This window comes from Crocodylus porosus, unplaced genomic scaffold (assembly GCF_001723895.1).
Source record: "Crocodylus porosus isolate Cpor-Errol unplaced genomic scaffold, CroPor_comp1, whole genome shotgun sequence".
NCBI lineage: Eukaryota > Metazoa > Chordata > Crocodylia > Crocodylidae > Crocodylus > Crocodylus porosus.
In genome coordinates, this window is record NW_017728919.1 from 1104994 (window position 1) to 1121479 (window position 16486).

At 41.8% G+C, this 16486-nt stretch overlaps 1 protein-coding gene across 6 annotated transcripts; it reads left to right on the plus strand.

Moving 5' to 3' along the window:
* Positions 1-1113: 1113 nt before the first annotated feature.
* LOC109312311 (PWWP domain-containing protein MUM1) lies at positions 1114-14884 on the plus strand. 6 transcript variants are annotated; one of them, XM_019538284.1, is made up of 15 exons: positions 1146-1189; positions 1294-1296; positions 2061-2102; positions 2681-2776; positions 3253-3332; positions 3634-3704; positions 4445-5434; positions 6698-6820; positions 7081-7151; positions 8561-8640; positions 9601-9661; positions 10329-10404; positions 11399-11449; positions 13216-13646; positions 14711-14884. In XM_019538284.1, the coding sequence occupies exons 4-15, from the start codon at positions 2720-2722 to the stop codon at positions 14819-14821; spliced, it is 2202 nt and encodes a 733-aa protein (XP_019393829.1). In that variant the 5' UTR covers positions 1146-1189; positions 1294-1296; positions 2061-2102; positions 2681-2719; the 3' UTR covers positions 14822-14884. The 6 variants fall into 6 exon arrangements, with proteins under 6 accessions (XP_019393830.1, XP_019393829.1, XP_019393832.1 ...); XM_019538285.1 differs by lacking the exon at positions 2061-2102 and having other exon boundaries at positions 1114-1189; XM_019538287.1 differs by lacking the exons at positions 1146-1189; positions 1294-1296 and adding an exon at positions 1220-1277 and having other exon boundaries at positions 14700-14835.
* The last annotated feature ends 1602 nt before the right edge of the window (positions 14885-16486 follow it).

A 16486-nucleotide genomic window follows, 5' to 3' on the forward strand; every position in this document is an offset into this window, starting at 1 on the left:
ATCAACATTTTTCATGCATTATCCTGTACAGGGCGCAACAACCAGTAATGCCTCGTGATACCTTTGCAACACAGCAGGTGCATCTACATGTGCACTAGCTTATTTTAATGTGCATTAAAACATCGCTGAAAGCACAATGGGTGTTTATACACATGCTCTGGAGAGCGGGTGGGGGGTAGCACTTTAATTAGAGCCACTCTGCTTAAAGCACCTGGAGCATCTGGTGTATCAGCATTCCTGCCCTGCAAATTGGCGCCAGAAGCGCTTTGTCTCAAGCTCATCGAACAAGTCCACACCTCCAGCTTGAAGTACCCGAGCTGCTGGAGCGTGGTGATTACCCTCGATTAATTGAGTCTGCCTGATGCGCTGTAATGAAAATATGTCAGAGCAGCCTTGCTGCTTGTTATAGGCACCTTGTGCAAGTTAGTTCATGCACATTAAAATAGGCTAATGAGCATTAAGCATCACTTAAAAACTGTGTGCTTTTTAAAGTGCATTAGGACAGGGTGATGCTCACTACGGGTTAATGAGAGCACAGCGCCGGCTGGCAGGTGGTCGTTCCCACGCTCCTGCGGCCTCCTCTGTCTCCTGCGCCAACGGCCCTGGGCTTCAAATCAGCTCTTCCAGCGCACTTCAGTGCAAGCACCTTGCTGCCATTTTGAAATGTGGGGGCACTAATACACGACACGCTATGACGCCTTAATTAAGTGGCTCTAATTAAAGTGCCACCATTAATGTGCATTAACTCAAGGGCATTAATGCTGGTGTAGATGCACCCTGGGTGATGCAATTGGCTATTTCCATGCCCCTGAAGGCATTTCCCAGACTGGGCCTCCCCGTGACATGGCAGCACTCCTCCCCTAGCCTCCCGGCTGGTGCTGTGGCCACACGCCCTTCACAAAGGGGCTGCATGCACTCTGACGTCACACCCCCTTCCGTGACATCACTGACGTAACGCCCACGCTCCGCGCCTCGCCCTGCCAGGTGGTGTCACATGGATGCTATGACGTCACTGCGTCAGCGTGGATGGGGGGGCTCTTTCCCTCCAAAATGGGGGGGCGGGACAAAAGGAGCCCTCGCACTGTGATTGGCCGCCCTCACTTCCGGCCTCGCTCTTCCTCTTCCTGGCGCAGGAGCTGTGGCCCTGAAGACCGAGCCACGCTCTGATTGGCTGCGGCGGCCATTGGGGGTAGGGCGGGGCAACCGTTGCGATGGGGCGGGGCCACCGCGCGCCCAAATATGGCGGGAGGGGCCGGAGCGGCAGGGCCGCGCGCACGGTAATCGGGGCCTGAGGGGGTGGGGTCAAAGGTCACCCCCCCGCTTCCGCCGTGCTGGGGGAGGGGTGTGGCCTCCTCAGGGCCCTCCCGCCACCCTTCTAGTGGGGGGCACATGTTTCCCTCAACATGGGGGCAGTCACCAGGGGGCACGTGTCTCCTCCCCTGCTTTGAGTGTTATGGGGAGCGGGGCTCAGCTTCACCTTGTATTCCTCTTTTTTTGGGGGGCGGAAAAAACCCTTTTGGGATGGCTGCTCCCTGGTGGGGTAGGTAGGTTGCTGTAGGTAGCAGGGGTTGGGGGTTTAAGTCATCACACCAAGTGTTCATGCCGGAAGGAAACGCTTCCTTTTCTTTCCTGTATAGCTTTTGAAAGGCAGGCAGCGTGAGGGGGTTGTTCCCCTTGGGAGGTGGGCACCTGGGCTGTCTTCTACAGCCAGACTGTTTTTGCTGCCTCTTGTATTTCGTATTTTTGCCTTGCGTGTTTCTGGGACGCTTTCTAGTCTGTGCAGGGTGGCCCTGCAGCAAGCAGGAGGTTGCGCTAGACACCCTCCCCCCCCCACCCCGGGTCCTGGTCATCCTCATTTCTGTGTCGTGATGTCAAACCTAAGGTTATTTACTGTGTCTGGGCGCCTCTAACAGCTGCTGCCACACCTTTCACTTCCACCTCCTTTCCAGGTGTCTCTTTTAACAAGGTAGAAGTGAAAGGTGCAGCCTCTATTTCAAGCTTTACCTTTTATATAGAATAATAATATATATGCGTGCAAAAATGTCACCTTATATTTGCAGGACCACGTGACAGGATTTGGTATGAATTAAGTTTTCAGCCCTGTAAGTGTCTTTCCATGTTTTGTTTTGTTTTTAATTTAACTTTGTTTGTTTGTTTAAAGGGCTGCCTCATTTGTCAGAGGTTGTGGGAAGCTATTCATTAGGCCCCTTGGGGTGGGGGGCACACTTTGCGTTTCTTTACAATTATCAGGATTTCCTACACAAGTGCTTTGGTCTTGATATGGTAAAAATGTAAACTATGTGGTTACACTGGTATCGGGGTGGGCAGTGATCCAGAGCAGTGTCGTCATTCATTCTTCTTGTTTCTCCACCGGACTTTTCAATACAGCAGGACCCTTCTAGCTAACGGCTGCGTTATGGGTATATCTCGCTAGTCTAGGAGGATTCGTGCTTGGCCACATATGAATGCATTGGCATTGAAACTTGCGCTTGGTGTGTTTCATGCAAAACCATTTTGGAGGAGTTAACAAACGTATAATGTTAAGTCAAGCTATGGGTTTTTTTTAACGTGGGTCTATAAAGTATTTGGAGGTTTTACAAGGCTCTTCAATTTCCTTTATAAAAAGTGAACTATAAAATAGACATTTGGTGACGCTTACATTTTTCAACTGTTGTTTCAGAATGTGCTGGACCTTTCTCTTCCTACATGAAGCACAATCATGACCGATCCAGAATATGTCCTATGCAGATGGAAGAAGCGTTTGTGGCCCGCAAAGGTGATCACGTTACAGACTCTTGTAGATAAAGCCTTGCTTTCATTGCTACATTTGAAGTTCTTCAAGTCTTTTCAAGATAGCAGGGAAAGATGGGAGTTGTGGCAGGGGATGTATCAATACTTTTGACGTGTGAGCCAAAAGCTGAGCAACTTTATTTTATTTAAAACTTTTTCCATTGGGAGATGACACCTGACATGAGTTATGTAGGCCAAAAGAATTTTGAGTTGGTGAAAGGGCAAATTTTATCTCAAGATATTATTTCCAGGCAAACATGCATGTGTGTTCTTAACCAGGGTGATACCTTAGAGTCGGTCACACTATAGGTGAGAGATGTCTTATAATGGTTATTAAGGTTTTTTTGTTCTGTTTTTTTTAGTCCGGATGGTAAATAAAGCAAAATATTACAGCAGATTAGATGATAAAGCTGTGTTAATGGTTCTGAAACTGATGGGGATTTTCTTTTCCCCTTAATTTAGGTTTTATCCAAAATTGTACCTTCTACAAGATCAGGAAAGACAGCCTCTTTTGATGTTGAAATACTTGGTGTGGGAGTACAGTTAAGTATCTTTGTCATAGATATTTTGTGTGTGTGTGTTTGTGTGTGTGTGTGTCACCCTCCTTCTCTTCCCCCTTGCCCCCCTTAAATATTTTAGATGGTAGACTCTGGCATTTTTTCATCTTGCCGTCAGGCTCTTGATCTGAAAAATTATAGCCCACATGAGCAGAAATTGCTTGCTACATTTAATTGCTGATTGCTTGGGGGGGAAAAAAAAACAACTTCTGAAATAAAAGTAGAGACAATATTACACTAACACTATAACCTTTTTTTTTTTTTTCTTTTTTAATTTTATTTTCAGGACTAAAATAACCTGTACAGATCCTGAACCATTGGAGAGAGAGCGTATACAAATAATTGGCTCTGAATTGGGTAAGGATACTCTTAAAGTCTGAACACTTGGTGTGGGTGATGCATGTTTTTAATGTGTCTCTCTAAATACCTGGCATTAAGTTCTCTGGGAGATTTTTCTGTCTTCCTATTGATTCATGAAATGTATTTTTGAGGAGTCAGCCTGCCACTGACTTGCTTTGTGGCCTTGTACAAATCACTTGATCTTTCCATTTCACAATTTTGGAGCCTGCATTTTTCATAGATCTCATAGACACTGGGGGCTGGAAGGGACATCGTGAAATCAAGTCCAGTCCCCCTGCCAGTGGCAGGAAGCCTGCAGGGATCAATTGATCCCAGCAAGATAAACATCCAAATGCCTTTTGAATGAGTCCAGAGTAGGTGCTTGTACCACCTCTGGGGGGAGTCTGTTCCAGACCTTGGACACTCAGACTGTAAAGAAGTTTTCTTTGTATTGGGTCTGAATGGGCCTTCTAGAAGTTTGTGGCTGTTAGACCTAGTTATCTCTTGGGGAGCCCTGGTGAACAACTGTTTTCCCAGATCCTGATGCACTCCAGTTATATACTTATAGGCAGTATACTTGTACGTATGTGCGCGCGCGCGCACACACACACACGTTAGTATTTGTTTTACTGTCTGGCTTTAAAGCTAGTATCACTTCACGTTTTATTATGTCAGGCATTGGGCAAAAGGCACAGTTCATGATATTTCTTTAATACATCCAAGGAAAACAATCAATTTCATATACACATTTTTTTCAGGAGACCGGAAGGAGAAACCTACTGATGAATTGGAAGAAGTAAAGTATCGCTGTGCTCTTAAAATTGCTCTAAATATTTTGGATGGGGAAGCCACTTCTAAACAAGTAGGCCTGTCAAATGAGGGACCAATTACTCAATCAGCTCAGAAAGAAATTAAAACAGTACTTGTGTTATTGCCTGATTCAACTAGTGGTCAGGTGCCTCTCCCTAAAGAATTAAAGGGGCACCAGACCTTGAAGAAAGAGGAACAAAAGAAACAAAGCCTCCAAACTGACCCCAAACCCCCCAAAAGTAAACTTTCTCTCAGTTCAGAGGAGGGAGCTAAACCATGTAGAAACAACACAAGATCTTCAGTATCTAAATCTAAGGACCTGTCTAATGCACGCAAGTCGGAAAGCCAAAATCACAAGGCATCCAAATCAAAAGTAAAGACGACATTAAAAAACCAGGAAAAAGTGAATTCCAAATTGTCCAAAGCAGTCAGAAGCTCATCACTTACACGAGAGGAGAATGTAAAAACCAAGGAGGGAAGAAAAAGGTCAAGAGAGGTATGTGAACCCTCATCTCCAATCACCAGATTACAAGTGTCTGCTTTCTTTGGACAGAGTACCCCAGTATCTGCTAACTACAGTTCTGCTTTTGGAAAAAAGGCAAATGGGAAAAAGCGGTCTGGAAGGAGATTACTGAATACTGTGGAATGTCTCTCCGCTGAATTGCAAAGTGAAGAGAGTGAAGCTTCAGGAAGGAAATCCAGAACCTTAGAGAGGAGCAAGAAGCTAGTGAATTCAAGACCTGTCGTCTGGAAACGAACAAGTAATGCAGCTGCATCTCCATGCAGAAAAAGGAGGTGCAGAAGTTGCCCTGAGCCTTTATGCAAGGCTTCTAACCCTAGAAAGCTCCCTGACCGTTCTCATTGGCCTAGAGAAGAGAAGAATAAGAGTAATTTACGTGCAAAAAATATTGAGCTTCCTGACTTTCAGGAAGATGAAGGTAAAAAATTTCAGTGGGGGGAAACTAGGACTTTGTACCATTTGGTGTATTGCTTGCATCTTGCAGTGACTTGGGGCTGGGGTTGTTATTACTGCTCCTTGTATGCTGTCTTTCCCCAGTGGTTTCCTCTCTCCCATTCAAAGTTTCCCTGAAAAGTTGTCTCAAAATGAACTATTCATTGGAAATCTCACAAGTTTTGCTTTAATGCCACCTTAATTCCTCCTGTAAATTCTCAAGTCTTTCTCTCCATCTCCCATTTCATTTGTTACTGTTTGGAATAACTATGGCATCTGTACCTCTTGGTATTAAAGCTCCTACTGGATTTGTTATTTGGGGGCTTGCCATCCTTGGCAGTAATTGTATTTTGAGTGCTCCTTTTGGTTTTATTACCTCTTGGTATACACTTGATACCCCCTTTGTGGATTAATTTTGTAATGTCTGTTTTCTGGCTAATGCCTTGTGAAGCAGTACAAGAACATCTGTCTCACATGTGGCACACTTTTTATTCTAGTAGCTAGGTGCACATGATAAGTCAGGAAATATGGTAACAGCAGAGCAGTTTCTGCTGCTTAAGCTTCTACCAGGAGGAAGTGAACACAACTGTGGCCTGGATCGATAGGAAACAAGGCAGTCTCAGCCCCCTAGCTGCTGCTGCTCCTTGGTTACTCGCTGCAAGTAAAGACTTTGTTTCTTCATTCTTCCTTTCAGTAACAAAGTGCATATTTTATTCCAGGGTGTGTTTGTATGTGATTTTGAAAATGTGTCAAAACCATTTGTATATTTGAATAATTTCCTCACTATTACTGGCTTCTCTGTCTAAAATGTTTGATGAATTATTATTTTCTTCAGGCATTTCATAATCAAATGTGTGTGTTCTCTGTTCTCTTCCCCCACCCCCTTGCCTTCCGCCCCCCTATCATGAGTTCTACCCGGATAATAGTTATAGTGCTTAAATATCCTCATAATTATCCAGATGTTTATACATATCTTCCTCTCCCTCTCTCTAATTTGACTCTTGGCTCTCTCTTCATTGCAGTAAACCAGTGTAAACTTGTAATATTTCAGTTACCATTACACAGCCTAATAACCCTGTTCTTTATCTGTCAACTTGCCTTGTTAAACTGTTGCCTCCTAATAAATGTAACAAAATCATTCGGTTACAGAAATACAAAAATCCCATTAGGATATTGCATTTAGGAAACCAGAAGTTGTTGATTATTTTGGTTTTGTCAACTTTATTCAAAACTGTTCTCCACTCTGCAGAATTGGAAGCTTCTGATCTGTTTTCGAAGCATAGTTCTTCAGAAAATAGCCATCTTGTTTCAAATTTGGTAGATGAGGAAGAAGATGAAGATGAAGAACTCCCTAGTTTCCTTTTACATCAAGGTAAGAAGTAAATGCAGCTGTTGCCTTGAGCCTTTGTTACTAAAGATTTAAGTTTGAGAGGAGAGGCTTGAACTTTGGAAGGGCAGCATCCCCTTTTGAATATGTATAAGTGTTTCGTTTGTCTTGTCATGAGCATAATCTAATATAGGCCCTGAAGTAAAATCTTATTTTAGTTTTATATATACAGCACAAGAGATTTTTATATAACTATTTCTAGTTTAATTATTTAGACCAAGTAACATTTATTTTTCTGCCTTTAGAACCAAGTTCGATTGAACCAGGGATGTTGGTTTGGTGCAAGTTACCAAGATATCCATATTGGCCAGCAGTGGTAAGAAAAGAAACTTTCTATTTCTGCAGGTAGGATCTATGTCGATGCTTCTGTTCAGCTGCATAGAAGCACAGAGCATCTTCAGCCTCAGTTGCCTCGAGGAGGAATTGAGAACACTCCCAATGTTACGTTTAATGTTCAAAATCTTTGAACAACAGAATTTTAAGAACAGTTGCTCATCTTCAAAGCAGAGTAGATTTTGCTTTAATGTGGCAAAGTCTACAGAGAAGGTTGAGCTTACTAGGTGAACAGTGAAGGATTTTAAATACCGTGCGTCACATCTCTAGAGACCACTTAAAAAAAGCTTCATCAATTTTTTGTTAGATTTTTACCTTTATATCAGGAATGTCAAAAATTGGTCTCCCATAGTTGTGAAAGAACTTCTTGTAGGGAAAGGGATGTCTTGTATCTTGCGAATTTTTTTTCCTTCATTGAAAAATCAGATTTTAATTTTTAATAAAGACCTCTCTCCTTTTTTTAATCCAAAGAGCTCATTAGGCATTGACATTTAATACAGTTTTGTACAGACCAGCCAAGTCTGCCAAAGCTTTATCCCGCTAACAAAAATCCATTCCCTAAGTAGCTTGGTCTTTTGAATCTTGTCACCGTTTTTCTAATCCTCTAGAATCCCAGGCTGAACAAAGCCTAAAACTTTTAGATGTGGAAAAATAAGTAGGGCCAAAATTAGCCAGAAATTCTTCACTTAATCTTGAAGCATTGTGGGGAGATGAGTCCAATTTTATATCCTTTGCAGAGTTCCTCTTCAGTGACAGACACTGCAGATTGAGGACATTGAAGCAAATTTGCAGCTACTGTGCTTGCTTAAAGTTAGAGCCACTTCTTTAGATGTCATTATAGGAGATGCCCATTGAATGAGCTTATTAAATTTCAGATAGTTTCCCATCTAACAGGACACGTTTCTATCAGTTCCTCCATATTCACTGTGCCACCTGTAAGAGTGGTCCCTCTGGTGGCTGCTTACACATCCATCCCCTTCAGCCTTTGTTTTCTCATTGTTGCAGTGACCAATTCTGAACATGCATTCTTGTCCTTAATCTGTGAATTTGAACTTTACTTCCTGTTCTTAATGAGAATCTTATATTCAATAATCTAAACTTAAATCTGAGACCAACATGGCACTGAAGAGTTCAGTTTAGCAATTCGTATCTTTATGTCAAAGTGCTGTGCTACTGCATAGGAGTAAAAAGACAGGACACGGCCAGGTTATACTGTGATCTGGTCTCTCATTAACTGATTGCTAACTAAAAAAAACAAGTAGAGCATGTGTGCTGGTGAGACTTTCTGTAAGTATATGTGGGGAAATGTGTAAAAATGCAAATGGATAAAACATGCTTGTTTTCAAAAGCATTTGGGATTTTAAAATGTCAATTTGGCTCTGTACTCTACAGGTAAAAAGGGTGTCTCGGAAACCTAAAAAAGCAACTGTGCTGTTAATAGAAGGAAATGTGAATTTCGAGAAGCCAAAGGGGTAAATTTGTTTCCTGAACTACCTTTGGAATTCTAGTAAATAAATCCTATATTTTCTTCCTAGTACTGTGGTGTTAGTTTTATGCTCCCTGCCTGCAGCTGCACAAATGTTGGTTTTGGGGAGGGGGAAACAGTGGGCATGTTCAATGAGCTTTAGTTATAGTGTCCCCACCGTCATTTTGAAGTATGGGATGCTGAATACATGTGACATTGGGCGCTTTAATGAGCTGCTCTTGGAGTCACTCTAATTAAAGCGCCACTCTGGAGCACTTGTATAGGTGCCCTCCATTGTGAAGTACTAGGAAAAAGTGCATTAGCTTGGCTTAATGTGAATTAACTCAAGTGACATTTTAATGTGACACTTCATAAGTATTAGCCTATTTTAATGTACATTAAAGCATCATGTAAAAAAAGTGCTTTTTGCTTAATGCACATTAAAATAGGCTAATGCTTATTAAAGTGTATGTGTAGATGTGCCCAGTGGTGTGTACTACTGCTTAAGGGTTTGTAGGATGTAATGAATAAAACTAGTACTTTTGAGTTAAGATCTCACCAGTTACCAATATAATGTGTCACTTTTGCATGTCTGGTTTGTCAGTTTTGCTGATGCATACTGGCCTTAATGCAAGAGCTGGTCAGATTTTATTTATGGAGACTAAGGCCAGTAGAAAAGGTTTCAGCTCAGCAGCATAAAGATGAAAAACCTGGTAGCTGTATTGTAATTAGAGCTACTTGAGGGGAATCTTTCTACCTTTTTACAGGCTTTAATTCTAGTGGGTCTCACTGGCTGTTGGTAACACCATCAGTTTCTCCTCTCTTTTGGATGGGGCGTGTTGTGTTATGTGGATTTTGCATAAAATTAGAAACTTTACTGCTTTGTTCCCGCTTCTTATTATATGTAAACAAAACTGCATGAGCAGAATTGCTTGACTACTTTGTTTTCTGACTTTGCTCCATCAAGTTTTTCAATACGTCTTAGAAACCTGAAGCATTTTGACTGTGAAGAAAAGCAGAAGCTAATAGTAAGTACGGTAGTAAAATACTTTATGTGCAGTGTCATTTTTCTTTTAATATCTAACACCGAGTGACTGTCAGATTGAATTGCGGCTTATTGATTTCACTCCATGATGCAGTTTTTTGGCAAAAGTATCTTGCTTTTTTAGCATTTTTGTTTTGTTTGGAAGGGGGAGAGGATGTCCTGGGGACTTTTTGGGTGTTGTTTTCCAATTGACTGCTTACGCGCAAGGACTGGAAAGGACGTCATTGGCGAGAGTCTAGTCTCTTAAAGTCATGGGCAACCACAGCCCCCTTTTAAGAAACTTATATCTGTTGATAAAGCTGTACTGCTTAAATGATGGATAAATTATGGAATAAGAACAAATTAATCTTTCTGCTTTGGGACTGCAAGCCATGCTGTTTCCTAGTTTTCCTGGGAAATAAGAGTTTCAACAGCTCCTGAGACCTAGAATCAGTGTTTCAAAACATCTTTGAGTTCCAACAGTGAAAGAAGCTTGCTGGAAAGAGCCAAGAGAAGCACATGTGTGCAAGGCAGTAATTCAGCAGATAAGCATGTGTGCATGTAGTTACATCAGGCATTGCAGCAGGGAGATGTGGAGGCTGCTGTCAGTCACAGCAGACTAATAGCTATATTGTGTGTGTTAATTATAGAATCTAAATCTTGACTTGCAGGACCAAGCCAAAGAGAACTACAGCCATGAGGTTGAGTGGTGCATTGAATTGATTTCAGACTACAGAATTAGAGTAGGTAAGTAGATAGGTCAAAAAGCCATGAATATCATCTGCCCTAAAATGCATACATTTGAATATTCAGTTCTATTGGATCCATTACTCATACAGAGCAGAGTGAATAGAGTAGATGGTCTGAGACCTGAGTTTTATTCCAGGCTGCACTTGACTTGCTGTTACATTGGGCTTGTCACCTAACCTTTTTGTGCCTCAGTTTGGCTACTTGTAGACCTGTATCTTGAGGAGTGCTACGAGTCCCTCAGAAGGAGTTTGTGCCCAAGTTACTTAAAATAATACTCCAACTTGGAGAGAGAAAACATTCAAATGAAAAAATGCCTGATCTGTTTCCTTCACGGCAATTATGTGTCAGGAGAAGCCACACACTTCTTGCAGGAAGATGCCTCCTTAGGTATTTCTTCACTGTTGAGGCCAGCCAGCTGCTGTGTGCTAGACACCATAGTTGCTGCAAAAAGTAATGCGTTATAGAGCCTTACTGATTAGTACTACACTTCCGCAAACAGTAGGTCTCTTTTTATGGTTGAGGAATGAGCTAAAAGTTGGTTCTTGGCCAAAGGAGCTGCCTTCTGAATTGGAGTTGGACCTGAGCTTCATTTATAAGCTTATGTTGGTTTTTATTTGAGAGATTCTGATGAAAGGCACTATGCAAGTCTAATATGATGGTTATATAACGTGCTGTGTGCCCTTCATAATCTGGAAATATTTGACTGGTAGAGATTTGCTACCCTTATCTCTTTCTAGAAAGAGACTTAAAAATGGGCTCATTATATTCCTCCTTTACAGTTACGTACTGTAATGGCCAGACAGCATCTTGATTTATATCATCTCAGTTTTAGGCTCTCTGCCTAAAAATCTGTAAAGTCCCTTTTAGGTTCAGTCTTCATATAGAAATATGCTGTGCTTCTTTGAGACTTACTAACATTATTTAACAGACCTTTTCTTTCAAAGGTGCTAACTGGATTGATGATTGATAAATCCTTTTTTATATTTTTCAGGTTGTCATTCTTTTACAGGCTCCTTCTTAGAATATTTAGCTGATGATATCAGTAAGTACGACTATGGTGAAGCTTTTTTGTCCTCTCATTTGGTAAATTTAGCTCTAATGTCCATGAATGTGATGGGCTGACATATCAGAAGGTGTTAAGTTTTCTTCACCCCATTCTACTACTTTCCAGCACTTGGATTTGGTAGTTGTAGAGTTGGAAATGCAGGAGTGCTTCAGGCATGTTCAGATTTCTTTGCTGCTGATTTTTCTTAATATGGTTAATGAGAAGTACACTGATATCTTCACTCTTCTTTAATAAGACTTTTCTTCCATGAGTGACAGCTGCTGCATACACTAATCAAATCAGAAAATGGCTGGTCACATTTCTGTTGCTGTTCCTCTTGCCCAGCTTCCAGAGAAGAGAAAGCAGGGGGGGAAATCTTTGTTCCTTTTTATATTGACCTTTTTTACTTTTGGGGGTGGGGAGGAGGTGGGAGGGTTACTATTAAATTAATTTAAAATTGATTTGACCTGGAAAATGGCACTTTTTTTAGGAAATGTCAAAATGGAACATCCAAAAAAAATTGAAGCTGTCAAATGGGAACTTGTCAAAACTGACCTTGTCCTGTCAGCAGTCTTAGTTTTCATGATGTGGCATTGTCCCATAAGAGTTTTGTTGTGTAGTTGGTTTTTTTGTGTTTTGTTTTTTGGGTTTGTTTTTTTTTTAATTCTGTAATTATCCTAAATAACCCACGTTGGAAAACCTCTATTTTGTGGACACCAGTTCAAGCATGAGCTGGAGAAGGACTTGGCCTTGTGGTGTGAGGAGGAAGGACACTGACATGCAGATTGTGCCATCGTTTCATGGAGGGTTCTTCTAGTAAAGTTTGTAGCTACTGGATGCCACTAGCCAGGTTTGGCTGAAGCTCTGCATGACTATTTCCTTACCTCTACCAGTCTGGTTGTGGTCTCTGATGGTGTGGTCGACCAGGCCTCCAACCCACCTCCTCCTGCTGACCCGAGTTCTGCACTTCTGTTTTGTAGGTTGCTGCTGCTTCTATGCTTTGGCATCTTTTTTCCCAATGTAATTTTTTTGGTCAAGATCTAATGACGGCACAGTTTGTTTAATGAATTATTCATATAGCGCATACAGCCGGTAATGCACTGAATGCCTTTCTCGCTTATCTCCTGTTAATCTGATCCGGGGGTGTCACACAACTGACTCCTAGACTTGTCATGTTACACAGTGGTTTGTTTGTAGTGACTGGCTTTATGGCAGTTACAAGATGAAGAAAATTTTAAGCTTACTTCTTCAGGGACCTCAAAGTGCATTGCATTTTCTATCTTTTTGCATTGAAAGCCCTTTGAGGTAAAGCCATGGTGTTTGTTTCTCGCTTATGCGTGCTGAGCTTACTGTCAACATCTAGCAAATGATGGTAAATTTTGGTGCACAAAGTAGATGAGTTTTCACTCCTGAAGAAATTAAACGCAAACCTTCAGAGGAAAGAGGAATTTTCTTTGCTTGATCTTTTCACTTCCTGTGCTTCAGGATTTTACAATTAGTAATGTGCATTATGAGATGTCTTTGTGCTTCCAGTCAGATATTTGCTATTGATGAAGAGAGGAAACTATGCTAGAGCAAGCAGTGGTTCTTGTGGTCTTGGCACACGTTCATTTCCAAACCTCCTTCAGTCCATATTTCGACTCAGATCTTTTGTGGCAAAGTTTTTAAGCTTTGTTTGCACTGAATCAAAACTTTTTGTTGTTATAGCTGTGCGTTTGGATGCAGTTTACTTTTTTTTTTTTTAAAGCTGGCTTTCCTTTCAGGTTATCCTGTTCGAAAAGAAGTTAATCAAAATGTAGTCCAAATGACCTTTCCACATGTAGCAGAGGAAGATCTTGAAGAGTCTGTTTTGGAAAGTCCATCTGACAGGCCATCCAAGAAAGTTCTTCCTGATAGAAAAAGAGCTGCCAGAGACAAAGCCAATGAGAAGATTGTGGAGTTCATAGTGAAGACAAAGGGGGCCGAGGAGCATCTCCAGGCTATTTTGAAAAGCCAGAAGCAGTCTCGGTGGCTGAAAGAATTTTTTAATTCCAGTCACTATGTGACCTGTGTCGAGACCTACCTGGAGGATGAGGGGCAATTGGACCTTGTGGTGAACTATTTGAGAAAAGTCTATCATGAAACAGATGCCAGAAATCTGGATTTAGTAAATGGCGATAAAATAAAATTTATTTTAGATGTCCTCTTGCCTGAAGTAAGTAAATAACTTTACTGTTGTATGGTGGGGGCTCAGAGGCTTGCTAATGGTGCAGGAATTTGAGCAGGACAAGTTTAAAATTCAAACTGGAGCACCAAGGACTGAAATCTGAGATGAAGTGTCTGAATGTGGCTCTAAATACCTGTATGCCAAGAAAGTTGTCCTTATTGACAATGTGCATACGCTTGAAAAGCTTGCTGTCTTTTAGTAAAGAACACAGCTGTATCCAGTTAATTCTGTACAGATGCTGAATGCTTGTGTGTTAAGGATGCACACTTTTTAATTTCCGGGCAAATAAAGCTCCCAACTGGTATTTCTGGGCTTCTTGCTGGCGTTAATGTCACTGAAAAGTGAACAAAACCAGTAAGATGCCAGAATCCATAAAATGTCATCCCCATCTCCATTCAGGGAATATTTTGGTTAAGCACCAGTGTGAAGAGTGACCATTAATACCTCGAAAAGCAATTGATTTGGAATAAGGATACTTTACAATGTTTCTGCTGTCAAAAAAACTGTTTTTAGAGATGGCTGCTGTTGACAGGACACTAGTTAACTTGTATTTTTTTTTAATCCGTTCTCATACTTGACTTGCTTCCTAGCAAGCAGTGTTCATTATGTGAACGTTAAGAATTGTACAAAAATGCAACTTGGAAAAAAAAATCTTTAAATACTTGTGTGTCTTATGAGAAAAGAAATGGAAAAGTTCCTTGCAAGATTATTTTCAAGAAGGATACTATTATGTTTAGTAGAAACTATGCTTTTTTTTTAAACCAACTTCTAGACTGTTATAGTAGCAAAACCGGCCTTCCCAGTATATTGCAGGATAAGTGGTGGGGGAGGTTGGGGAGTTAGTATGATGCTTTGTAAATTCTCAGATTTCTGTTTTTCACTAAAAATCCAGTGAGCAAACTTCAATGAATAGAGTAAAACTTTAATTTTTAGAATGTGGTCTGTCTGCTGAGCCTGTTGAGACCTACTCTGTTTGTTTTTTCAGGCTAATTGCATGTGCAGTTTAGCTTAACTTTTTCATTAGTATCAATAAAGTAATAGTTTTCTTTCAGGCCATCATTTTTGCAATTTCTGCAGTGGATGATATAGACTACAAGAAAGCAGAAGAAAAATACATAAAAGGACCCTCAGTCAGCAAAAGGTACGATGGTGTAGTGCCCTGACTCTCAACTAGGGTGCCTTGAGATCCTTCAAGGGTGTTGCAGGATGCCACACAACTTTACCACTGTTAGGTGTGCAAACATAACACTGGAGCCCAGAGATTTCAAGTAGGAATCCCCAGCAGTAAATATGTTCTGACCGATCTTTCTGGGTGTGTCCAGATGAGTACACATGTGTTTTCCCCAGGGACAGATGGCAGTGGCACATAGTTGTGCTGCTGCTGCTTGTCCCCAGTGAACACCTATGCATGCATGCCACAATGGGGTGGGGTAGGCTGGGGCCAACACCTGAACTGACCCCAGTAGCCTTACCTGGGGACCTCCTGGGCTGGCAGCAGGGAGCCTAGCCGGCAGCTGGAGTATGGCTCTGGGTGGCCAGTTTCCAGCAGCGCACACTGCCTAGTGTCAGCCCCCCTGCAAATTAGCAGCATGGGGAACACCTGCATGTGTGGTGTGTGGTGCTGCGTACTATGTGTGCACGCTTGTCTGAACATGCCCTCTGAGTGCTTTGCAACAGAAAAATTGCTCTAGTATTTTCCGTAGTCAAAAATTGAGCGAAAGGTAATAGCTGGCACTTTCTGAAGCCTTGAGCCTGAACAGATTGAGAACCCTTGGTTTAGTGCATTCTCTAAAACTTCTACTTGTCATATGTTTTACTTAGAAAGTAACCTCCTTCACCTGTCTTGTCATTTGTAAAAAAAAAGAAAAAAATCTTAGCTCCCGTTTTCAGTTTGAAAGGAAATGCCCAAGTGCATAAAGAGGCTTGCTTTTATCTTTTTCTCAAGGAGCAAGTTCTCTGCAATATGAGGTATGTAGGCTACCTACTTACTGGGTGCATCTACTTATGCAATTAATGCGGAGCAATAAACTGTAGTGCTTATCACTCTGGAGTTTATTGCTTCCAGGTATGCCATTTGAATGTGCGCCCAGGACCACAGCATGTTGAACTAACGGGGAGCCCAGGGGGGTCAGCCTACCAGCCCAGGTCTCCACTCACCCCAGCCAGCCCCTCCACAGCTTGGTACAAGGGTGCTCCAGTGTGGGGCTAGCTGGCAGGCAGTTGCCTCAGCTAAAGCACCCTCGTGCCCCAGCCAGCGGCATCAGCATCTACTTGTGCAGTGCTGAGGACTTAAAAACTCCACAGCAGGATAGTACTTTTGTATATACAAGTACTTCCCTGCTGCAGAGTTCATTAATTTTACTCCAGCTTAATAGCCCTGCATGTGTAGATGCCAAGGCATTTACTGAAGAGCTAATTGGTCAACTTGGCTGTAAAAGTCTTGTGTAGGCATGCCCCCTGAGAACTGATTAGCTCCCCTTGGCTTGGTGAACATACAAATTGTAGGTGAGTAGAATGACTGAAATGAGAACACTTAAATTGCTTAGGTGAGTGATTCATAGTCTGTTGGGCTTAAGTTTTTTCTAAACTGTACTTTGAGCCATATATAATTGAAGCTGACTTTTTCTTTTCATTGTCCAGGTGTTGGAAGCATTCTGCAGATTTCATAGTTTCTAGGGTCGGAAGGGACCTGAGCAGATTCATAGATTCATAGATGCTAGGGTCGGAAGGGACCTCAATAGATCATCTAGTCCGACCCCTGCCGTGGCAGGAAAGAATACTGGGGTCAAAAGACCCCAGCAAGATGTGCATCTAACCTCCTCTTAAAC